Source organism: Diabrotica undecimpunctata, chromosome 7 (assembly GCF_040954645.1).
Source record: "Diabrotica undecimpunctata isolate CICGRU chromosome 7, icDiaUnde3, whole genome shotgun sequence".
Lineage (NCBI taxonomy): Eukaryota > Metazoa > Arthropoda > Insecta > Coleoptera > Chrysomelidae > Diabrotica > Diabrotica undecimpunctata.
This window is the reverse complement of record NC_092809.1, coordinates 114723703-114750572: the sequence shown is the minus strand read 5'-3', so window position 1 is coordinate 114750572 and position 26870 is coordinate 114723703. Positions and strand designations below refer to the sequence as shown.

The window sequence follows — 26870 nt, the reverse complement described above, 5'->3', positions numbered from 1 at the left end:
AAGGGCAGCTAGCAGCAATCATCAGTACAGCTCAAGGCGCAGAAAAAATGATCCTGGAGCAGTTTAAATGGTTGCAGTGCTGCGTTGCAGACGGCAAAGGCATTTTTCTTTTTCTTCTAGTTCCATGACAGTTATCGATTGTTGGATATCATGTTGGCTACCATTTTGAGACAAGATGTTCTTCTTCTACCAGGACTAGGTTTACCATGGATCTTTCCCTGAACGATTAGATAGAAAAATTTAGTTTGTCTCATATTGTGACCGAAGTATTCTAGCTTGCACCTCTTTTTTATTATATTGACCAGTTGTGTTGTTTGCTTTAGGCGTCTAAGGACCTCCTCATTTCTAACTCTGTCGATCTAGCTTAATCGTAGTAGTCGTCTGTTTAACTACATCTCAAAGCCTTCCAAGCATTTAAGCATCGCCTCAGGCTTCCACTCCATACAGTAGCACTGAAAAAATATAGTAATATATCATTTAAACGCGAAGATCAATACTAAGATAGTGGGTACAAAGTACGTTCCTCATTTTTATAAAAGTGGCTCGGGCTTGTTCAATGTGACTTTTAATTTCTACTGTTGGATCTCAGCTGACATTGATATAACTGCCGAAATAAACGAGTCTCTCTACTCTGTCCAGTACGGACAGAGTAGAGAGACTCTGATTAGATTTTGAAAGTCTTCTCCGCAATGATCCAGCACATGGTATGTGCAGCATGTCCAACAGAGTTTAGGTTTACGCCATTTACAGTAATACCTTCTGCTGTCTCCGTTAGGACTTCCTCAAATATTATTTCTGAACACAAATAAAAGAGTAGAGACAATAGTATATAGTAAACTTGTTTCACTCCTTCTTTTATATTTATTTTATTCGAAAGTTCTTGTTCAAGTTTTATTCTTGTCACTTTACGCCAGTATAGATTTATAATTATTCGTAAATCTTTATCATCCAATCCTGCTGTTTTTATTATTTTTAGCAGTTTTTATGTCGGGCCTTGTCAAAAGCATTTTCAAAATCGATTGCACAGATGTATACATTTTGATTTATATCCTAGCATCTCTGGATCATAAATGGATTATATAAGACGGACAAGAATGAAAAGAAGAAGTGTGCAGAAAGTAAAAATTAGATTAAGAGAAGAAACAGTGTATGGAATAGAAAAACGGTTCTTAAAATGGTTTGGAAATAAAAATGTCTAATGGGGGATGGTCTGTAAAAATAATTCATTGTAGACCACCGGGAAGAAGAAAACGACATAGCACATATATCAAGGAGTGATAACATCAAAAGAGCGACAAATGGACAAAATCTACGGAAAGACGCTTTGGATAGAGAGAGGAAGGATGATGGGAATTCGGCAAGACTCTAATAATGTAACTGACTGTGTTGTCACTATACCCGTAATATATACAAATCAGTAATGGATTCGACTGCTACTTGATGGATGATGTTTATTTTATCTAAGAATAAAACAACACAAATTTTTTATTTTCTACACTTCTACAAAATTTTTTACAATTTGTTTTCATTACAGCCGTTTCGGCAGAATGCTTTTCTAAAGTGATGTATTTTTACTACAATATATTTTTTTTGTAAAATAATATATTAAAAACAACAAGAACTAAAAGAAAAAGCACTTACATAGTAATGTATATAAACTTACATGTGGTAGAATCTTTAACAAATGCATTGCAGAACACAAGAGGAATTTTAACAAGAAAAAAACAGATTCTATATACATAGAATACAGCTATAATTTTGTATGAGCAACTTAAGACAAACAGCTCTCCCCTCCTAAACTTAGTAAGTTAAAGACTATACAGTTTAGGCGCATAGTAAAATATGTTCACGGACAGAGGGGGATCGGTTTTCTCTAATTTTTCGATCTTATTTTTACAATTATACCTGTCTATAAGAATGTTCTGGTAGTAAAAGGAAAGGTAGAAGACCGAAGACCAAGCAGAAGATCTCCAACACAATGGGCAGACCAATTTAAGTCTCTACAGCAAGCCGTCTATATGGTACAGGATTTCAGCCAATTGAAACAGCAAACAAACAATATTTAAAATGCCACCACACCCTGACAAGTGCTCAAGGAATGAGGAGATGATATGGAGGATACAGCCACAGCTGCCCTCAGCGTGCGCAAATAATCAGAATTTATAAATAGTGAAATTCACTCAAACTTTTATCGAATCATTCAACTCAGTCACAATTCATAAGACAAAAAAAAAATTACGAAAAGAACCGCTTCAAGTCTTTCTCATTTGAAAAACCTTTGAAGACGACCTCCTCCGCAATACACCAACAAACCGCAAAATACTACCAAGACCAGCAATAAATCAGTGTAGCCATCCACAATAAACAACACGTTCTAAAGAGACGACAAAATCACCTAAACAGGATGTTACATACAGGACTTCAAGAACATCCAACCAAGGAATACACACATCCACCACATTCCAAACTAAAATCACTCGAAAAATACATTATTTGAGAAATACACTCTGCTGAAACAGCTGTAGTGAAAACAAATTTATTGAAAGTGTAAAGAAATATAAACCAATCGACATACTGAACTCCACAAATTGTATAAATAAGTATTTGATCATATTTGACTGTATGCCAACAAATATTTAAGTACTAAAATTAGGAAACGCAATCAAGGATCAGATTAATACGGTATATAAAAACTGACGAACAAAACTTGGGAAAGGACATTTAAGATAAGAATTCCGAGAATTTTTGATATGGTTTATAAAAATGTTTATATAAAGACATTGTTTTTAAAATATTAAATTTATGTTTATGTGATAATCATAGTGTTCACACCGAGCAATACCTATAGATAAAAGCTGTAAGTAAATACATTTTTATATATAAAAAAATTGTTTACAAAATAACATTTATATAAGATTACATTATTATATAAGAATATACGTTTTCACTATTTATTTTTTCATTTTTTTCTTAATTTGTTTCATTCATATTAGGCATTTTGCTGGATAAATACTATCCACAGTGCTAGTCAAAAGTCCGTTCACCTCCTTGTATCGTTTGAACGGTTATACTTATAATAGTAAAATTTTAAGAAAGGTAATAAACAGACGTAGGCTTCTTAAATAGTCACAACAAGTTACGTAATAGTGACAGATGACGTTGCAGCGCCACTGTGACAGATATTTTTTAATAAGACCTTATGGAAAGTGATACCTCGTTTGAAAGGTATGGAAGGTACCTATTTAACCATTTTAATTTTATTTAAGTTTAAGCTCATTTTGATGAATGAATTAAGTAAATACTAAAATTGTAGTTTCGCATGTAATTGATAAATATTAAAATCTTCGCCTCTGGCTACCTGTCAAAAAACTGACGTTTTTCAATTCTCTAATTGTTTTAACGTCAACGTCAACTTTTTTGACAATTAACCAGAGGCAAACGTTAGAATATTTATTAATGAAATGCGAAACTACAATTATTTTAACATACCTATTCAATCATACTAATTTTGTTTGGATTTAAGATGATTTTGATGAATAAATTAAATAAATACTAAAATTCTAGTTTGGCATTTAATTACAAAAAATTCTAACGTACGCCTTTGGTTATTTGTCAAAAAAGTTGACGTTTGTCAAATCACTAGTTGTTTTTAGTTTGCAAAATCGTTTATAGCTTAGTTTTTAGCTTCTGTTTCTGCTTAGTTTTGTCAATTCTCTAGTTATTTTTAGTTTGCAAACGCGTTTATACCTAAATCTTTAGTTTATGTTTCTGCTTAGTTTAGTCAATTCAAGTTTAGTCAAGTTGTTTTTAGTTAGTTGTTCTTAGCTAATATTTAGTTTAATTATTGTTAAACGAGACGTTTAAATTTTTACAAAGGCAGAATGATACGTACTGTAGCCGACAAACTAGCAGCTGTGTTAATAATTGGTGAATGTGAAAATAATTTCCATGCAGTGGAACGTCTTTTTAGTGAGAGGTTTCCCGATTTCCCTACATCGAGAGCTTATTTGAGGAAGCTTCTTCATAAGTTTAAACAAACAGGTAGTGTTTAAGATGTCAAACGATCTAGTTCTGATTCTGATCTGATTCTGACGAAAGGCCGTCGAGATGGTTGCTGGCCCATTGCCTAGCGAGAAACCAACCATCGAGCTTTAAAAGCTAAGCAAGCGCTCACTGCAGAAGGTGAGTCGATAAAAGAGAATCACTTGTAGCGTGATTCTGACGAAAGGCCGTCGAGATGGTTGCTAGGCCCAGTGCCTAACAAAAAACCATTGAGCTTTAAAAGCTAAGCGAGTGCTCACTGCAGAAAGTAAGTAGATAAAAGAAAATCACTTGCAGCGTGATTCTGACGAAAGGCCATCGAGATGGCCTAGCGAGAAACCCATTGCCTGGCCCATTGCCTAGCGAGAAACCATCGAGCTTTAAAAGCTAAGACAGCGCTCACTGCAGAAGGTGAGTAGATAAAAGAGAATTAATTGTAGCGTGACTGTGACCGAAGGCCGTCGAGATGGTTGCTGGCCCATTGCCTAGCGAAAAACCATCGAGCTTTAGAAGTTGAATATTCGATCACTGCAGAAAGTGAGTAGATAAAAGAGTCGCTCTTGTGTATTTTTTAAGCGAAATAAAACGAAGAATAAAAATACCGTAAGTAACGGTACGTAATAAAAACTCTTGGAGAGGTTTAGAAAAATCCGATCTCCAGAGAACCCCTTTATAGTTCCAAAATTCCTTATTTATTTTAATTTGTCGATACGTTTGCTTTATATCGCAAATAAAACAACGAAAATAATGAAAATTAAGTAAAGAACCAGATGCCCTTTTAGGACCAGTATAAAAAGCGTCGATTAGCGACACACCTCGAACGTCATATAGACTGGCGTCGAAGCTATTATGAATTTTGGAGAAAAGAAGCGAAATAAAAATTTGTTTTTTAAAAACTGCGTGAGTGTTATAAGAAATAGCCGATTTAAAATTGGATTAAGGAATTGGTATCATATGTTGAAAAGTAATACAATCTTCCATGAATGCAACATATGTCTCTTTGAGATTCGGGAGTTTCCTGAAGCAATTCTGTAGCATAAAAAACGACGATGCATGCTGCATCGTCGGCCTGTTAACTTTCGTAAAATCAACTACTTAGAAATATCCTTTACGAGCTTGGACGTCGCGGGACAAAACTAATGGGTGTCCACTATTTTCGACTTCCCAAAACGTTGGTAGTTCTATGTGAAACGGTGAAACGCAGAATCGAATACATAGAACATAATTGACAGTGGTTTCTAAGGCCACAGGGTGATTCGATTTGCCAAGAATTGGACCAGAATTTACGAAACAAACAACCAATTCAACACCTATGAGTATGTCTATAGGATCGGATTACTAAAATGCGTGATTTGGTAGATAACTGAAACAAAATTGGCTGTGGAGGCTGTATCTAGCAGGATACGAATTCTAAGAAAGATGCGAAAACATATTTGATATGTATCAACTATGTGAAAAGAAATAGACGAGGACATTAAATGTGGTTGTATAGCAAAATTTGAAATGTTGGTATTTGAAGAAGTGGTTGTCTAAAGAAACAAAATAAATTTGACGGTTGGTTAACAAACAAAGAAAAATGTGAGGCCGTGATTCGCAAACCGTACATTCGTCGCTCCGAATGAGGTGAAATCAGGCCGCGTACACAAAAATTATGTGAATTAACCAACGAGAAAAGTTTTTGAATTCGTTTAGTCACAAAAATACGAACATTTATATAAATGGTGGGAACCAGAACACGAAACCACAGGTAAGGGAGATTTTATCAAAATATTGAAATGAGATAGCGATGATAATTAAGAGTGAGTGGAAGAAGACAATGAATTCAATTACAACAAGGTGGTGAGATGTATAAGAATCTACCCTGGCTACGAATAATAATGGTGTGTGGTTTTGATACTTGAATGCGTTTCATAGGCCACCTTGAATCTAGAGAATGTCGTGTATGGCGCGAAAAGTTGGATTTGTTCATTTTGTTAAAACTTTTAAGATAAAAGAAACGAAAAGAAGACAATGCAAACATAAATTACCAAATCAACACGAAGAGATCTAGATTTAAAGAATCGAACGGTTTTAAAGAAACAAGTAAAAATATCGATAAAAAAGGTAAGTAACGAAAGGTATGGTAACAAAAGAAATCAAAACAAATGTGTTTAAATTAACACGCAAGACCTACAGAATGAGTTGAAAAGTATGATAAAAGCAGGATAAAAATAATTCACAAAAATCAGCACAAAAAAAAATATAATAATACAATAAATCATAAATGTAATCTGTATGTGTAATCAATATATTATGATATTAATCAATATATATATATATATATATATATTTATTTATATATATATTTTCTATATATATATATATATATATATATATATATATATATATATATATATATATATATATATATATATATATATATATATATATATATATATATATATATATATATATATATAGAAAAGAAATTTAATCTTTGCAGATAAGTTAAATAGTTCCAATATTGGGAAAATCTGCAAGAAAGACTCTAATGAATATTAATTGTTTCGCCGAACGTTTTCGCCAAAGAGAATTAATTTGGCTTCTTCAGGGCTGAAAGAGAATCAATTATAATTAGCTACCATATATTATCTATTAAAAACAATATTGATCTTACCGTAACTTGTAGGGTTAGAATATTAAAAAACTTTGCTAGTAACAACATAATGGTATTTTTTGTTACTATGTGCAAAAAAAAAGTTTTTTTAACGTTGGAAATGTATGGTAGCTTTGAACTTAAAACGCAAAGGTTTACCCAAGGTTAATCGAAAAACCCAATGTAACTACATTTAAAAGGAGGTAATTCTTTGAATTGTCGGCAATAACTAAATTTTTGATTGTTAGAAAGTTTAAATGTGAGGTTCTGTTTTAGCCAGAACGCATGCGCTGATAAATTCAAGTAGTTCTTTTGAATCTTTATATCGTTAAGGTTCATTGGTAAAACCAAATTGCTTACAAATTAATATCTATTTCAAATAATACCTGTTTACATCTTTATATAATGTTAAATAATAATTTTTCTCGATGACACGGTAAAACTGGTAAAAGTATTTAAATTAAAGATCTGAATAAAAAACTATTTAAAAAAAGTAAAATTAAAATTTATCTTGGTCTTCATCATATCATGATATACAGGTATGAGAATTTATGGTTTTAATCTCTTTCTTTGTGTATGTACGAAATTTTTTCTGAGAGTACTGCCTTTTTTATTGATTAAGCCAATCTTGACAGGTATATGTCCAATTTGGCTTACATTAGTTGTAAATAAGGGTGCTGCTGTTGGCAATGAGGGTGTTGTTGTTGCAGTTTTTCCAAAACTGCAAGTCTAAATTGCTCGAGTGTGAGTTTAGTTCCAGAATATTTGTTAAAAAGATTATGAGCATTGTCCTTTTTATACCATCGTAATGACTTTCGTGTCACTAGATAGTATGACATTAGCTGATCTCGGAGATCTATTCCACCCATAAATTTGTTGCGTTGAACAGTAGGCACTAGTTTTTCTTGCTCTACAACTCTCCTATTTTTTACCTGTACTAGTCGATTTTTAGATTTAGTAGAAATGAATATCACATCTTTCTTATTTAACCATTTGTCTATCATAATATTATTGAGATAGGTACTTACTTTTTGTCTCATCTGGTTTTAACTTTGCATTTACGACTTTTAATTAGGAAGAATAGTAATTAGCAATTTTGTCCACTAACATTTTAGCTAAAGGTTTCACTACTTTTTGGTCAGAATGTTTACCACCAATAACATCGATATCTAATAATATACACTGTCGTATCTAAAATTCCTTGCTAAAGTACATTCATTTAGCAAATTCCCATCAATAAATATGAGCACGTGTTGATATTCGCCGTCTCATTCTTCAAGAGGCTATTAAATATAATTTATTACCTTAAGCCAGCCAGATTCTCATATTACAGATCCCAACTTGCGAGCATTTTAAATTCAAATTGTATCGTGTTGATTTTTAAGTTAATATATTGTGTTATATTTATGTTATTAGTTATTGTTAAGTTATTTACCGGTCGTGTTATTTTTTAGAGTTTAGTTTAATTGTGATATAATGATTAAATTTCAAGAAATTCTTACACTATCAGTTTCAAAACTAAATATTTTCAAAAATCATATGATACATAGGTCGTATATCAGTACGACCCTTTTTGGCTTACACGTGGTTCTATTGACGATTGGGAATTTGTAAAATGAATAGGGTTTAGCGTGAAAATCTTTTTGGTAGGTAATGCTGTCCTGGATAATAAACGGTCCCTATATTGTCCATATATTTTCATTAGTGGATGGATAGTGGATGGATTTATATCATTCTGTAAAATATTCTTATCCTTACGTTCTTGTTTTTGCCCTAAAATGTAATTCTCCTTCAATTTCAGAATCGGAATTAAGCATAAATTCCAACATTTCCTCAATTAAAAGAATATTTGGAACTCTTACAATAGACAACTGTCTATTCACAGTATAAATTCACAGCACTGTGATTCACAGCATTGTGAATCCCCGAGAAAAGAGTGCCATAGGGTGAGTAGTTTGAAATATTTACTATATGTGGAAAAGTACTATGTGCAGAAACTGCTGCGATCTAAGTTGTCTATTGAAACAATTTTTACACAGAACGCACGTGAGCACTTTCCGCAGCGAAAGAGTTTTAAAATACGGGAACTATATCGACTTCTATTTATGATATACGGGGTAAAAATAAAATGCTACACACTGTATTCATTAGAAAAAAAAAACCATCCTCGTGCTCCATCATAGCTTTGACGTACTAGGTGATTTACGTTAATATTATGCAGTTACAACTATTTTCTAATTTCTGTGGCTATGTCACTGGCGCTACCTGAAACAGGTTCTAAAAATTTACAAAAACGTACGTAAATTTGGCCATTTCGCTCATATCTTAAAATAATAACAAGTTGCTGATGGGCAGAAACACCAGTAATTTCATCACACTGAATGGATACAAACTGTGTATCTGAAACATGTTTTTTAATCTTTTCCTGGCAGATTGTTACAATAGCATCTAATACGTCATTTTCTTAACGTACTTTTAAAGGCATATTTCCCTACATATGTTGTTTCATAGCCATATGAATTTCTGATACAAAATCATGAGAACCCTGTATATTCCTGCATTTAAGCTTTCTGATGACTCATGTCCCCTCAATGCTATTTCGAATGCGCTACAAAATTTTACATAATCGATAAGACGGGACAAAATGTAATGACTTGTTGATATGTGAAATAAATCTCAAACGTCCATTTTCATCCACTCTGAAGAAGTAGTTTCATTCTTTGAAAACACTAAACATGAAAAACAAAACAAATAATGTAGTGTTTCACACCTGTAAAATCACGATTTTTTTTATATTATTCAACTTTAAAACAACGTTAAAACTTTTTGGTCTATCCTTTTTTAAAGTACTAATATTGTATTTAAGATTTAACTAAATTCCACAACAGAAAATACCAAACTATGAATCGAAACGCTCCGGTCAGATTTTAAGATCGCTCTTTCTAACTATGGGTTACTGTCTAATGCCTGGTTTTAATTTGAATTTCACACTTGGCACGTGCATCCAGCGACATAGTGCAAATAATTAGGATTAATAAATAAAGTTATATTTTAATGATACTATGATATTTATAAGATTTTAAAAATGATTAGAAGGACAAATGAAGATCTGAGAGAGTTATGATAGGGATCCCAGCAATAAGAACCCAACGAATAAGATAACTGGGATACATGAAGAGGACGTAAAATATAGAGGATACATTTAAAAGATGATCTTAAAAGACGTCACAAATACAGAAGAATGGTCAATCAAGCCATGAAAATACTAATCTCGACACACTAATTATTATTATTTTTTTTACTTTGTCAGTCAATTTTATTCATGATGGGCCTCTACCTCTTTTTTTGTATGTCCTAAAATTGCAGAGACACCATGGATTATTAACCTTACCAAAAATATTCGTATTTTTGGCAGTCCAATGAATTCAAAATATTCTTTTGTAGCACTACATCTTACAGGATTAAATTTTTCTCCCATTGATTGCTCTCAGGGTCCAGGTTCCGGACGCCTAATTTAATGTTAAGAAAACAAGGATTTGTAAAAGATAAATCCAAGTATCTTTCATTGTATTTTATATTTTGATGAAGTTGGTTATAGCTGTTGTGTCTATCTGACTACGTCTTCCAATTTTCTGTTTACAGTTTTCTTTTTAATGATTCCATTAAATATATAAAACTATCAACCACTCTATACCAAGAAATTTTTGCGAACATAGATCATATTTCTTCTTCGGCATTTTTTACTTAACATGTTTTTGTTTTGTGGTTATTTTTTACTGTCTCAAGTCTTGTCCTGTATTTTATCGTTAGCTTTTGTGGATCCCTATTGCAAACTTCACTTATGAATATTTAAGCTGACTTGACTAATGTGATTTATTTTATTGCTGATGTCTTCATTTTTGAGTAGCAGTCTTGTTCCTTGCAAATAGTGGTTTTCGAAGCCAAAATTGCCTATAATACTTTATGTACAACAGATTTCAATATAGGATATAATAAAATAATATATTTAAGTTCTAAAATATAGTCCGGAACGTTCTCTAGACTTGAAGCGAGATTTCATCTTTTTAACCAATTATACATAAGTGAGATTATTTTGACATGATCTAGTTCAGTTATTAACAAATTATACGTAAAGTGGTCTACTATATGCTTATCTAGATGTTTAGAGATTTCTAAACCAATAATAAAAATAATATAATATCACGTCAATTATTGTTCCAATTAAAATTCCATTAAAAATTAACACAAAATATTCAAGGCTATTATGATCAAATATATAATTCGGTGATGATCAAATTGAGACTTAACCAATTCGTGTATTCAACAAAGAAGTTGTGTAATTTGTAGTGCTGTGAAAATTATCTAAAACATTTTGGGAAACAAGGTTCGTTCGACACAATATTATACTGGTATGCAAAAAAATTTCTCCTTATTGTTTATTATAACATCATTTTTGGTGATCTAAACGTTAAATTTACCATGGGAATATATAACCTTTTCATATAATATTTCATTCGTTCATTTACATAATTAAAAACGATATTATTGAAGTAACAACAACTATAAAAGAAGTTGTTGTTTACATGTATTGTGTTTAACATGTGTTTTGGGTAAGATTGTGGATAATGTTTTTCGACCTCCTATTAGTACCCTATTGTTGGTAATTTCTTGTTGTTGACAGCTTCTTTTATTGTTGGCAACCGAAGCCTACTACTCTCTACTGATGGGTTTGCTACATATATTTCTTCGTTGAGTAAGATGAAGGCTGTTTCTTTGATTTTTTTTTCTTTTTCATGTCTGTTTCTTTCAAGATTATTGATGCACCTTTTTACTGTGGTCTTTTGGGATTTCTCAAAGTCTGTGTTCTTGATGTATGTTTCATATTCGTTTATCCTGACACTACTGGTCTTGCGGTTTCCCTCACGTAGAAATTGTTGTATTCACAGGGTATTTTATAGATGCAGTTTTTTTATCTCTCTTGTGTGTTGACCATTGGTAGTCATGACCTTTGTCAGCAGGTTTTTTAAATGCCTTTCCATTAGTGCAGATGCTTCGGGTTCCATCATATAGGAATTTGAGAATTCCTACAAGATTGAGGTCAAACATGTGAATTTTAAAATGACTTAACCAATAACAAACTCTTTGATAATAGTTCTTAAAATTTGTGAATTAATTTTATTTAACAACTTTATTAGTTATAAATGTGATTTTCATCACAAGCAATAATTGTGACTTGATCACATGTAAACATAATATTTATACTATGATTAAGTTTTGCAAACAAATATATTTTTTTTTTCGTATAAGAAATGAAAATTTCACTAAATCTATCTCGTTGTAATGATAAAATCTGAGTTATTTTGTAGTTTTCTTCCTTTTCATTGCTTCAATTGAAGTTTCTTGCTAAATCGGCCAACAAAAAATGACAAATATTTACATTTATCCTAGTGAAACTTTTCACCATGCTCATCTGATACGGTACCAAGAGTTTATTAAGGAAAAAAAGTGCGAATCTATTTGCGAATTCATTTAAAGTGACAAATTGCATCATAGAGCTTCGTAAGCAGAAAGTTCTTAAACAATTTCTCGGTAGTTGTCAGCTTTTAGACATTAGTAGTAATTAACATATTAATCTTCTGGCAAAAAAAGTTTCCTTAATCACTGACATTATGGGAAGCAAAATGGCTTTATGTAAGTCCATTGAGAAAAACTTTACATGTACTGGTGAAGCTTTTGCAACAACAGACCTTTGGTAGACCTATACATTTCTATCGAACAATAGCCAGAATATTTTTCCAAAACGTTTGAAAACATTAAAGCAATTGATAAGTCTACAGGAAAATACCTTATGTTTGGTGCGTTATGTCGTCCATAATGACTTACAATTGGATGAAAGCTTTTAATGTGTTGTTTAATTATATCTCTATCTAATGTCTTTTTTTGGAACTTGCTTCTACATATTTTCTTTCACTGCTGTACCCAAAGGAGCGCGTTCACTTGAATTGCACAATTGGGTAATAACTGAATCATTTGTATAACAAAAAGTGCGTAATAAAAAATTACGACAAACTTTAACAGTGTTTCCATTAGCTTTGGGCAAATAAAACTGCCATGATTTTTTTGTATATATTTTCTGTTGCAGTGACTGCGCATCTGTTAACTGTTTTATACAAATATGTTTCGAGAGCCATATTCGTCGCTGGCTACAGTTAGTCTGCCAATAATTTTTCCATATTTTTTTTCCATCTTCATCGGAGAACATTGAGTATCTGTACGTTTCTGTACATAAGGATATAACATTGGATGTTTCTTTGTATCTCGCAAAAACTAATCTTTTTCTGTTAAACTATGTTTCTTAAGATTTCCTTTTTTTTTATTTTTAACTACTGGTTCATGCCCTTCTTTAGGATATGCCAAAACTATTTCAGTATCCGCGTTTACATGATGCATGGCTCATTCGTCTGTTTAAATGCCCAACTCGTTAATATTTTCATTAGTCATGCCAGATTCTTGAGTTTCGATTTAAAAGATGTCAATATCAGAATTTTTATTGGCCAAGTCAAGTTCTGAAAAAAGAGGTACAGCAAAACTCTTCTCTGCAGCCTCGGTTCCATCAACGGTCAAGGATGATGGAACTACCATCGTCCTTGACCGTTTTGTTAGTTTCGATATTTTCATTGGTCACGTTAGGATCTGTAACACTCTCCCTTGGAAGCTCAGTTTCAGCGAGCAGAAAATCAGGATCAGTAATGCTGTCATCATCATCACGTTTAAATTCATCATTAAATTCTTGTGGTAAATAGTTTTGAATTTTCTAAAACAAAAAAAATGTACCTAGTTTGTTTTATAAAAGTGCCAATATTTGGATTTAAATCGATTCTGATTACGTAGGTATAGGATCTTGTTTTTGAAATAAATTAGTGGCTTGTAATTGGCGAAAAAATGTAATTTTCAATTTAGCTATGAGTTACCAAAAGGTTGCAGGTTTTTTTAATATATTCTAGTAAAAGTAGATGAAATTGCAGCAGTGTATTCATTTTAACTAACTTCATAAGATATTCAGGAACTTACAGTTTTAACTTTACATTATGTACTTTCACCCTTAGTTATATTGTCGTATATTTTGCTGTCAATTACACCTATTAATAGTTACCTGATATATGACATAGAACTATTAATAGGTGTAATTGACAGCAAAATATACGACAATAAAACTAAGGGTGAAAGTACATAATGTAAAGTTAAAACTGTAAGTTCCTGAATATCTTTAATATCAATGGTTTATTCTTCAGTCCTAACCTTGATCATGTCCTAATCCCAAAAAAACTTAATCATGAACAGCTTGGCTCATTTTCACCGTCGTTAACACCGGTATTAATGTTTATCATTGACAATATGAAACGGGTCCGCCGACTTTTTTAACGCTTTTTAAGAAAGCTTTTGTCACAACACAAGTATACCCAAACAACTTTTTTAGCGTTGATTTCTTCAACTGAAAAACCTAGTATCTGTCATATACTGTGTTTGTAAGAGCATTTTTAATTGAAGGTGTTGTAAAAACATAATAAAAAATACAGTATCTGGCATATACTGTCTTTTACGCTCTTTCATTTTAAAATTAGAAAATTAACGGTAGATACGTGTTTTACTTTTCGAAAATCTTCAAAACCAAGTGATTTACGGGGAGTTTAAACCTAAAATATACAACAAATACACAAATAAATAACATTAAGTTATACTCATAAATGTGAAAAATTCAATTATGAAAAAATTGTTTGATACTGTGTTTGTCATTGGGGCAGCCCAGCAGCTATTAAAAGGTTATTTTCTATGCAGAATTTTATAAGTCTATTTCCCCTATTTTTCTGATACTGAAACCGTATGCTTTTATCGTTGTGTTCTAAAAGACCTACCTGCCTTGTATTATACTCTCTGCCCACTCACGACTATGAACAAAAACGTTTTATTAAATAATATTTTATGTTATTTGCACTAGTCAAAATGGGGATTGGGATATATGCAGCCTATTTTAGTGGTTTAGATTTTTTTATTAATTATGTATGTAACAACAAAATATTATAATAAAAATTATATATTTGTAATTTTCAGGTAACCAAAAAGGATAAATTATTATCACACAAACATTGCTAACTAATTCCAAACTAGAAGCTATTATAATAACAATATAAAAATGGCGATGATACTTCCTGAGTTATACGCAAAATTATCAACCAACAATGTAAACATTACAAAGTCTCTTCTAAAAAAATACAAACATTTATTAAATTTCAAAAATAATCCATCAATTCTAGAATTCGGCTTCGCTAGTGGCGAGAATTCAAAGCAGACTCTACAGCCTCTACTTCCTCATGATTATAAGGAGTTTGTAGCGGTGGATATCTCAGAACCTATGGTGGAACGGGCTCGAAAAAACACGAATATTCCAAGAAGCAAATTTTATTGTTTTGATACATCATCACCAGACTTACCAAAATTGTTCCAAAATCGATTTGATAATGTATTTAGCATTATGACAATTCATTTAATAAATAATCCCAGGTAAGTTTTTAAGTATTTAAGTATTTAATCAAAAATCGAAATTTAAAATAAAGAAGATAGTTTTAAAGCTATTTAAAATTGATTTCTATTAGAAAATACTACTTTTCTGTTTGGTTTTCGTATATTTCCCTTCTATTTTGTCTCCGTCTGCTTTCTGTTTGTTGTTTTCCTTACACTTCTCGTACGTTCACCACTTTCTACTGCTGATTCTACTTTTCATTTCGTTATCATTTTTCTTTCTTTATTCGTCATTTGCCTATTTTTCTTTTTCATTGTCCTTCTCATTTTTTAGTTCTTTAGTCCATTCTTTTTTGCCTGTTTTATAGGTTTGGTGTAACTGTATTTCTTCGGTAGTAGATCTTTTTATTTTTTAGGAGATAATCCTTAGTTTTCTCATTTTAAATTGTTCTCCCACTTTTTTTTTCTATATTTATTCCTTCATATGTCTGGCGTGTTTCTCTTTTGGTATTACATTACATTTGTTGCTTAAAGTGGCACAATATTATTTCTATATCCATTAACATTTTTTCTTTAATTTTATTTTTTTTTGCTACAGTACAACTAGTAGTATCACTCTAATGTGCTGTAATAAGGAGGTAGTCTTAACACTTGATGGCATATGTTCTCTTAATAGCTCATCACTTATAATACATTTCTCTTTTCTGTTAATTTTTGCAATTTGTAATAATCCAGGTTTTGTGATTTTTGCGCCATCTTGATCTTCTTTGTTGTCAACCAGGTGATAATTTTAATTCTAGTTAAAACAGTAAAAGGTTTTTTTTTCTAAAAGAGCACTGTGATGTAGATACATTACAATTAATGTTGGTTCTTTTAAACTGTGAATTAATTGTTCACTTATCTATTTAGTAAAAACTTCATTGGATATTTTCCCATCTATTCCCATCTATTTTAAATTTTAAGCAAAATAATTAATAATTAAGTTTTTCGATTTAATTTCTGTGAGTAGGAACGAGATATAATATAAAAATAATTCGTAAATGTCATACTTGTGCCAAGATCTAGCGGTTGGACTGTACGTTGGTAAGAATCTCGAAAGTGAAAAAAAAAATTGCACGGTGTACTACTTGGGTAGCTACGAGAAAACAAATTTAAGTGCAGTTTTATTGTCCTAAACAGTAAGTAATACAAATACGGTAATTTTGTGTTTTACACCAATACCACAACGGACCCTGATGAAAAAATTACGTTCAAAAAGCACCTTTATCAACATGATTCAAGTATATACTTTGAAGACTGATAAAGAGGAAACTGTAACAGAAAATTTCTGTTAACATCTTAGTTCTGTTTTTCGCAGAATAAAAACAAAAGAAATCACATATACTACGGGTAATTTTAACGCAGAAATTAGACAATCAGAAGTAACATATTTTGAGAAGATACAGCATAGAAGAAAGAAATAAGAGAGGAGACAGATTAGTTGAATTTTGTCAAAATTAAGATATTTTTGAAAAAAACATATGGTTCAGTTTATCAAAACAAAGTTTGTATACCAGAACAGCTCCTGCTTCTGGAGCAAATAATAAGATAGTTAGAAATCAAATGGACAAAAATATACAGTCTCTCAAGGAACTGATATTTGAACGGATCATAATCCAGTAGTAGCTAAAATTTGCATTATGTATATTAAAAAAAAAATTAACACACAAAAACAACAAAAAATTTAATATCTACAAAGTAAACAATGATAATTCAAGATGATAACATTTAAAACAAACTAAAAAAGCCAAACAGATGTGGATGACAGACAAGATATTATCCCTTATAGATATAAGAACAGAATATAAAAATAAAGACATGAATATCAATACAACAATAAAGAAGGAATTAAAAAACAAAATAAAAGAAGGGTTCAATACCTGGGCGAAACAACAATGTGAGGAAATAGAGGTACCTATCTGAGAGAAAGACTGTAGTTTTAATGGACATAGAAAAATGAACTAAATAACTGCAATACGAAAAAACCAACAGATCAGCAGTACAAATTATGAAAATTGACAACTTGTAACTAATACCAACCAAAAATCAAAAATGGGTAGAATATTACGGAATTATTGCATGAAGATGTTACTAAAGAGATCATACACGGAGGACCAGAAATTTTACATTCGGAAGTAGCTTGTATAATAAAACAAACTAACAGAAGGAAAACTGTAAAGTCCGTTGACAGTTTTACAATGGAATTGGTATTTTGTTTTGCTTTAAATTTGATCTGTTTATCTTATTATACATTTTCCTGCTTTATTAATTGTTAAAAAAAATAATATTTTAGAAAAAACAAATCAAAATAATTACACTAATCCATGCAAGTATTATTTTGACTTAAGTTATGATCAGCATAAATCTTACAGCATCGGAGGAGATCAACATAACCTTCTCGTAAAGGAAAATCAAGAGATCAAACTATGTGACAACTACAAATACCTAGGAGTAAAGATCATTCAGGACGGAAAATTAAATGCAGCCATTAAGGAACAAAATACACAGGGAAGGAAAGGCATAGCCTTACTGAACAGCATACAACACCATAATAAAAAGTATCACAACATATGAATGCGAAATGTGACCCCTAAAAGACAGAACAGAGAAAATGCTTAGAGCAACAGAAATGGACTTCTGGCGCCGCTCGGCGTGAATCTCCAGACGCGACAGAATAACAAACGAGAGAGTCCGAGAAATCATGGGGGTTACACATAATACTGTTGATGACATCAACACACAAAGATTACACAAAGTAATTACACAAAGATTAGGACAAACAAGAACAGCAATCCGACAACTTAATTCAGTATAGTGAAATAGATACCTAAATATGAAGACAAAAACGCAGATTTATAAAACATTAGTGCGAAGTATTATGACATATGAGGCTGAAAATTGGATCATAAAAAAGAAAAACAGCAGTAAGATAGTGGCAACAGAGATGGAATGCCTGCGAAGATGCTGCAGAGTAACAAGAATTGATAGGAGAAGTAATGACGAAATAAAGCAAAGAACATCAATAGAAACAGACATACTAACATATATGGAATAAAAACGTCTAAAGTGGTATGGACATGTAAGAGGAACTAGCGACAGCAGATGGATAAAGAGAATAATCGAATGGAGCCACATAGGAAGGAGGAAGAGAGGACGACCCCGAAAGTCCTGGAGGACCGAAGTAGACGACGCCATGAGTAAAAGAGGCCTAAACGACCGGAGAACGGAACAACAGATAGAGATGGATACGGTTGAGCGAGGGAAGGCACTGAATACTGTAGAATCCCTAAATATATATATATATATATATATATATATATATATATATATATATATATATATATATATATACATCAAAACGACACCACTTAGATGGTACGGACACGTAAGGAGAATGCTGGAGAATAGAATACCAAGACAAATTCTTGAATGGCAACCAAGAGGTAGGCGGAGACCAGGAAGGTCTAGAAGAAGTTGGAGAGAAGGAGTTGATAGAGAAAGAGAACTGGAGGATACACCTAATGATAGGCCTATAATTTGCTGTACTGCCAGTTACTTGATATTGGAGGTGTGGGATTTTCACTTTTCAATACTAATGTTTTTAAATTTATGACACGAAGATTTTTGAAAAGCCAATAATAAAAACCACTGGATTGTTTTGACAAAAACTAATGGCGATAGAGTAAAATTAACAATAATAATGTCATGAATGTGTTTAGAATAATTAAGTGTTGTGGATGTAAAATAATTTTTTAATATTTTAAACATAGAAATAGGTTTTTTATATTGAACAAAGATGACAGCCTGTGATAAATTTTGTCAACATTACATGACATCATTGGATGACACAACCTCATTAAGTTTGTAAGTAGTGAATTTTTTAATTAATTATACCAACGCGAATAAACTATTCATCACATTTGTAGCTCCCTGATGAAGGACATAACCAATGTCCTAAAGCTTGAAATAAAAATTTACAAGAGGACACGTTTCATTTTTTATTGCTGCAAACCCAATATTTAATGTTTACTTCCTTACATTGTCAGCAAATACTTCTGGTTTATATATATATATATATATATATATATATATATATATATATATAAATATATATATATATATATATATATATATATATAAATATATATATATATATATATATATATATATATATATATATATATATATATATATATATATATATATATTTATATAAATCTTACAGAAAAACGTCTTATTAGATTTAAAAATAATTATCCAATAAAGAGAAAAATTTTTAAAATTTATACTTATCTATATTTTTAAATTTTAGACAGACATTCACAAACACATTTAGAATGCTCAACGATGGTGGTGAAACCTTCCAAACATTTTTTAAACACACTCCCTGCGACGAAGTTTTCCTAAAATTAAGCAAGCATCCTAAGTGGGGAAGGGAACAGTATAACCAAAAAAAGATGTTGAATCCTTATTATGATAAACCAGAACCTAAAGAATATATTACAGCAGATCTAAAAGCAGCCGGTTTCCAGAATATTGAATATATGGAGGAAGATATGCCATATAATTTTGAAAGTGAAGAAAGTTTAAAAGGTATTTATATTTATATATTTCCGTATATATAATATATATATATATATATATATATATATTTATATATATATATATATATATATATATATATATATATATATATATATATGTATATATATATATATATATATATATATATATATATATATATAAATATATATGAATTGAATGGCCAAATATATGGCCTAGGAGGACAAATTCGTTAAATATTCCGTGCTCGAGTCGGTATCAATAAAGTGTTATGAATCACTTCAGCATATCCCTGCCTCATCAGACACTTGGGCTGATAAAAGTTCAAATTTCAAAAGTTCAAAGTTCAACGAATGTTTCACTGCAGTGGTTAGCGTTCAGAGGTGCCACCTGCTTTGGCGGCCATGAACGAAAACGATTTAATAATATCGTTTTCTAGATTAAATATTTTAGCAAAAGATTAGCTGATTATGATTTATATTGCAGAAAAGTACCTAATAACAAAAAAAGATGAGGAATAAAAACGCGTGAAATGCTGGTAGTCAAAGAGGCTACAGAAAAAATACTGTGCAGCAGAAAAACGTAATGGTTTAACATAAACTTCTCACATAAAGTCAAAAAAAGATTGGTTGTTAACCTGGACACATGATAAGAAGACGTCTGAAGATGCATGCTTGATTGACTAAAAGAAGCTTTTCGATAGATTCAGGCATAAACAAATGATGGAAGTGCTGAAGAGGACAGGGATTGACGGAAGAGACCTAAAAATAATAGCTAACCTTTACTGGAATCAATCAGCAGTACTCCGAATAGATGGAGAATATACAGATCAGGTCAAAATCTTAAGGAGAGTGGGGTGCATAATTTCACCACTGATATTCAATCTGTATTCGAAGCACACTTTTGAAGAGTATCTAAAAGATATTGATGAAGGAATCTCAATAAATGGAGTCAAGCTCAATTACCTGCGGCATACAGATGATACAATAGTGTTTTCCAATACCATAGACAGGCTGCAAAACTTAATGAATAAAATAAGGGAAACAAGTAGAACATATGGACCGGTTTTAAATACTGGCAAAAACAAGCTAATGATCATCAGCAAGGAAAACATAACTGGAGCAAATCTGTATATGAACCAAATGAGAATTGAACGTGTCTCACAGTACAACTACTTGGGAACAATAATTAATCAGTCGTGGGACAATACCCAAGAGATTAAATGTCGTATCGGAAAGTGCATTCTTGACTATAAGCTTTGTGTTCAAAAGCCATGAGCATACCATGGAAAGAAAATAAGGCTCCTTAAATGTTACGTGTACTCAGTGCTTCTGTACGGAGTGGAAACGTGGACATTGAATCTCCATGGAAAGTGGAGTGTTCATAGATTGTAACAGTGTCAATCTTTTCTTTATTTGTACATGTTGCAGTTTCGCAACTATACATAAGCTTTTATATAACATTAACAGATTTTGTGGTAGTTTTGATTCTCCCCGTATTTTAAAATTACAGCTTACAACCCGTTCAAAAATACATCTGTGTTAAAAACTACATATTACGAGACGGGCCATCTGTAAAATGACACAGATGTGTATTTGAGATAAGGGACGCATCTACAAAATCAGAGTTGAGCTTTATCTCTCAAACCATACAGATATGTATGCGTTTTGCGTTAAAAGTACCTGTCACTTGGTATCGGTCTTGCGATCGACAGAGTCGTAAAATGCAATAAGGGTGGTTCATTATCAACTTTTTGTGGTTCGTATACGTCGATAAAGATGTCGTTTTTATAAAGTAAAGTACGTCGGATAAAGTACAAATCATACTATTTGTTGCCAAAATTACATTGCTGCATATCGAGTGCTGTTTACTTCTTCTTCAAGTGCCATCTCCGCGACGGAGGTCGGCAATCATCATAGCTATTCGAACTTTTGAGTTTACTGGTACATGCATATTGTTAAGAAATTCATCTTGTGTGCTGAACTAGCTATTTCTCATTTGTGTCGTGATTTGAACTTTTAAAATAACATCTTACGTATAAACATTTATTTTAGCGTGTTTACTGTATAGTTTAATTGAATATTTTATTTTACTATTAATTGATTTGTGTAACTATGCTTATTACTTATAATATTGTTTGGTTTGTTTACCTTTATATGTACACAAAAGTATTCTATTGCATTGACTTTGGTAATGCCTGTCGTATCATATTCTAGCATATTCCCGTTATGATTTTATCTGGAGACAAGCCGTTTGTGAGATATATAGATCTTCTTCTTCTTCTTCTTCTAATGGCGCTACAACCCTTTGTGAGTCTTGGCCTGCTTAACAATGTTCTTCCACTCTGCCCTGTCGGATACTTTCCTTCGCCACTGCCTGATGTTCATGGTTTTAAGATCCCTCTCTACGTCGTCTATCCATCTTTTACGGTGCCTTCCTCTTGTTCTGTTTCCTTGGGGCTTCCATCTCTGGACTATTTTTACAGCTCGATTATCTGGCATTCTTTCTAGGTGACCAAGCCAGTTTAGTCTTTGTGACTTTACAAATCTGACAATATCTGCGCTCTGCATTAGTTCATCCAGCTCGTGATTCATTTTAATTCTCCACGAACCATCGCTGCATTGGGTTGGTCCAAATATCTTCCTTAGTATTTTGCGCTCAAATATTCTCAGTTGATTTTCATCAGTGGTTGAGAGGGTCCACGTTTCACATCCATATGTGACCACTGGTCTAATTACTGTTTTGTAGATTCTCAGCTTAGACTCACGATTCAGTAACTTACTTTTCATTAAGTCTTTGTATGCATAAAAGCACTTATTACCGCTAAGAATCCGTGCTTGTATTTCTTGACTGATGTTGTTGTTGTCATTTATTATTGAGCCTAGGTAGGGAAAAGTGGAGGCATATTTGTAGGTATGGTTGTCTACCTTCAGATTCTCATGTTCATTCGATTTTGTGCACTCCATATATTTTGTTTTGCTTTCATTTATATATAGACCAAACGTAGCAGCTTCTCGTTTCAGTTCTATAACTTTTTCGCTTAATACACTTTTGTTGCGGCTTATTATGGCAACATCATCCGCATATGCGCATATTTGCATAGATCTTGTATTAATACAGCCGTTTATATCCAGTTTTCTAACAACAGCTTCTAAAGTTAGATTAAAAAGTGTTGTTGATAAGGCATCCCCTTGTCTAACTCCATTTTCAATATCAAAGGCCTGCGTCATATCTCCATCTATTTTCACCATAGCTTTGGAACCCTCCAGAGTCATTCGTATAAGTTTAACCAACTTATTGGGTATCCCTAACATAGATAGTTGCTTTAACATCTTTTGTCGATCTACTCCATCAAACGCCTGTTTGAAATCGATATACAAGTTGTAAATAGGTATGTTATATTCAACACATTTTTCATGTATACCTCTTAACATATGTATTTGGTCAATAGTTGACCTCTTTGGTCTGAAGCCACATTGGTATTCACCAATAATCTCCTCCGAAAACGATTCCAGGCGGCTATAGATATTCATCTTATTATATTTAGTTCCAAATAGCTGTGTTTTTTTACGTTAATTTATTTACTTTCTTAAAGCATTTATCACGCGTATTTTTTTGCAGTTATAAAGGATTTGTTGTAATTAAATGTATATAATTTGTTTATTGATTTTACTTGTTTATTTTAAAATAGAATTTCATACGATCGTCTTGCTTATTATTTCTATGGGGATTTACATACCCAAAGCGAAAGGGGGAAACCAGCGAGTTCTGGATTGAACAGAATATCTTCTCTTCCCTTTCTGATGAATTGTTATATTGAGGTCATCGTATGTGCAGAACGCAACAGTACAGTCTCTATACTTTTTTGTAATAATCTGTAACATAGGCTCATCAATGTTTACATCTTTTAAGACTTTTCACAACTTTAATCTCTGAATATGATGGTAGGCTTTTCCAAGGTCAACAAACGCCAACTACAATTCTTTTTTAACTTTTTTTTGCTATATACCTTGTGTAAAACTGATTTAATCATCTCATCTCATCTCATCTCCGAAATCGGAGAACGATTTCCGAAGTGGAAATTGAAATGTCAATAAACGTATTTTAACCTTTAATTGTGGCTTATTCCCATTTTAAATAGTAATTGGTATAGCCTTTTCAAGCATTAGACGTACTACTGCAGCCAACATCGAAAAAAATTCGAAGAAAACCAATAAGGCGTATCCACTATGCAGGCGTCAGACACAAAGAAGATGACAAGAATGAAGAAACAGTTTTCTACATAGCTTGATTTTGTTAGGCACCCAGCCAAGTACAGCAAGGATAGATATGTAGAAAGATAAGCTGTGCTTTCTGTGACAATGTAGTCATCCCGAGAAGCCTTACTATTTGGCGGAAACTTGACTGAAAGATATGGATGAGCTTAAATAGAAGCAAAACGGAATGGGCAATGCCAAAGATAATATGGCAAGATGGAACTACTTTGGTGACCTGTCCACCTTATGCGAATGCGGAGAACCAGAAATCATTAAATATTTATATAGCTATAATGCCCGGAGACCTGTGTATTGGAAAACCTCCTGCTGGCGAAGGAAAATGCCAGTATATTTTATGTTTTATTTATTAGAATTTATTAATTTAAATAGTATTTACAGTTAAACAAGAATTCCATATATGTATTGAAAAGGTAGCATTTAGAAAAATATATTTAAAAATGCAATTTAGATAGTTTTCTCATGACTACTGTACTGTACAGGTACGATCCAAAGTTTTATATTTATATTATTACATATTTTCAATGCTTGTATTTTCTATTATGAGACATTATTTGCAAAAGTAGTAATTTTTTATAATACTGCAAATCTTCAAAAACTTTATGAATATTTCTACTAATATCAACTTTTTATATCAACTAAAATGGTTTACGCCCTTTTTAATGTTAAAATATGCTTTTAGGTCTCTACACGTCTGTCAATACTACTTTATCTCATATTCCAGCTGAGGAGCTTGAGGAATATAAGCAGGAGTACTTACGGGAAGTCAGAAACATATACACCGTATGTGAACCAGAAAATCATCCAAATCATTTGGTAAAACAAGTTACGTTGAGCGTTGTTTGGGCGAAAAAAGAATAAATTTTAGTAAAAAAGATATACGCTCTATTTTTATTTCTTGTATTTTACGTACACTTTCAAACTTTAATTATATTAATACAAAACTATTGTAGAAATAAGTTTAAAAGATACAGAATGTACTAATTTGTACGCGTCATGACGAGCGCGGCGAATGTGTTGACGCACACCCAAGTTAAGCGTGCGCTCACATATGCCGCATACATTGTCGTCATCGGCTTGCGTGACGAAGTTGGTACCACAGACGCAGATGACCATCTCGTCCGATGGCATTGGATTTAGCTGGATGAGTAGGAAATAATAACTTATTCACGGTGCACAGTTTATGAGAGTCCGAAAACTTGAAGAGATAGTAACTCTACTATAGTAACTGGTGTGCGACTCAAGAGTTTCAAAGTAATAGTTTCACTATTTGCTGGATCAGAGTACGCGATCCAAAAAGTGCTTGTATTTCCTATCTACCAAATATGGATTCCCAGCTCTACCAACGTGGAGGTCTATACTGAAGGAAGTCCGCTAACTAGTGGTTTGGGCGACACGACTTCTTGCTTCTTTCAAGCCAAGCAGTACCACATTTCCCAACTCCAATTATAATAATATTAAACTATTGCCAAAATAAGTTCGATAAAAAGAATCATGAGCCTAATAGACTTCTTAAAGACTACACAGTAACTGTGGATTTACCCTACACTGTGTCCTACACTTTTCTGTGTATAGTTTGAACATTTTAGCTAAATTGAGGTTTGAATCCAGATACTTTCTCTGTGTTGTGGCCCTACAGTAATGAGACTCAACATTAGGAAAAGATTTTATGTGATTTCTCACAGTTTCTTTTATTTATTCATTGAGGCGTCTTGAACTTTGGACACTTTTGCCCCTACCATCCGGCTTGGGTGTATTGGTGACCTCATCTTTGTTCTTATGAACTGTATAGACATAATTTTGTGAGATGCTTAGGGTTCCTAAGTAAAATTTTTTGCAGACTTGTACCTTTTGGTTACCAACATTAAAGAAGAACCTAAAAGTTAATTTTTTGTATGATTCTCTGTTCCTATCTTTAGGTCTTTCTGTCTGATGTTTTGTGGTTGTACCCAAGATATATTGATGTTTTCCATTTTGATCCATGCCATAAAAGGCCTTAAACAAAGCTTGTCTTTCATTTTTACTAATAGATACCCCACATTTAAATTTACAGTCATTTAAACAGTCCTTCAAACTTTTAACTTCTTTAGCGGGAACTACAACTCCTCTACGACTCACATAAGATTCCCTTTTTGATGGCTGATAGAACGTTTCTGGCTTTTACAAGAAGAAACATCCCTTTTTCTTCTCTTAACACGAGGAGGTTTAGTGTTTGTTACCTAATCAATAATAACTTCTTCCCCAACCGGATTTATAGGCAAATGGACCTCATCATTTGAAGTAGTTTGGTGAGCGCCAGCGGTTGAAGTTGATGGGAGATCAATGGGCATCAACGCTGGTTTTGATTTAGTTGCAGTTGTTGAAATATCTGCAGGAACACGCTTCATGGCTTTATTTCTGGGTCGCCTGCAAAATACAACTAGAATTAGCTGCTAAAATAGTATGACTATGACTATATACTAGTTTAAAAACCTCAAATGAATAATTTGAAATACCATAAGTCTATTTACTCTCCAAATGGAAGTTTAAAAATTGATTATGTGCAATAGAACTTTTGAAAAGTAGGCTAATTAAAAAAACTAAACTAAAGCGATAAAACTTTAATGTTTTGAAACATTAAAGTTTTAATTTTAATTAAATTTACATTAATGTTTTGAAACATGTGGATTTAAATAATAAATTATGGAATTTTTAACGTTATTTGTAGTTTGATTTCATAAAAATGACTAGATTCCACGAAGTAAAGGTTTCAACAATAAAAAATATAGGTTAGCTTACCTGTCAGTAATTTCTTCATTTTC

General features: G+C 32.1%; 1 protein-coding gene across 4 annotated transcripts; it reads left to right on the top strand.

The window, feature by feature from the left end:
• Nucleotides 1–2702: 2702 nt before the first annotated feature.
• LOC140445730 (uncharacterized) lies at nucleotides 2703–26769 on the top strand. Of its 4 annotated transcripts, none has more exons than XM_072538023.1 (4): nucleotides 2703–2857; nucleotides 14786–15235; nucleotides 19545–19825; nucleotides 24752–26769. In XM_072538023.1, exons 2-4 carry the CDS (start codon nucleotides 14868–14870, stop codon nucleotides 24928–24930), a joined length of 828 nt encoding a protein of 275 aa, XP_072394124.1. In that variant the 5' UTR covers nucleotides 2703–2857; nucleotides 14786–14867; the 3' UTR covers nucleotides 24931–26769. The 4 variants fall into 4 exon arrangements, with proteins under 4 accessions (XP_072394124.1, XP_072394126.1, XP_072394123.1 ...); XM_072538025.1 differs by lacking the exon at nucleotides 2703–2857 and adding an exon at nucleotides 8513–8622; XM_072538022.1 differs by lacking the exon at nucleotides 2703–2857 and adding an exon at nucleotides 10946–11060.
• Nucleotides 26770–26870: the final 101 nt, after the last annotated feature.

Coding starts and splice junctions, on each gene's coding strand:
- LOC140445730 (XM_072538023.1), top strand. CDS start 14,868: ATGGCGATGATACTTCCTGAGTTATACGCAAAATTATCAACCAACAAT. Junction 15,236..19,544: donor CATTTAATAAATAATCCCAG/GTAAGTTTTTAA, acceptor TTTAAATTTTAG/ACAGACATTCACAAACACAT. Junction 19,826..24,751: donor AAGTGAAGAAAGTTTAAAAG/GTATTTATATTT, acceptor ATATGCTTTTAG/GTCTCTACACGTCTGTCAAT.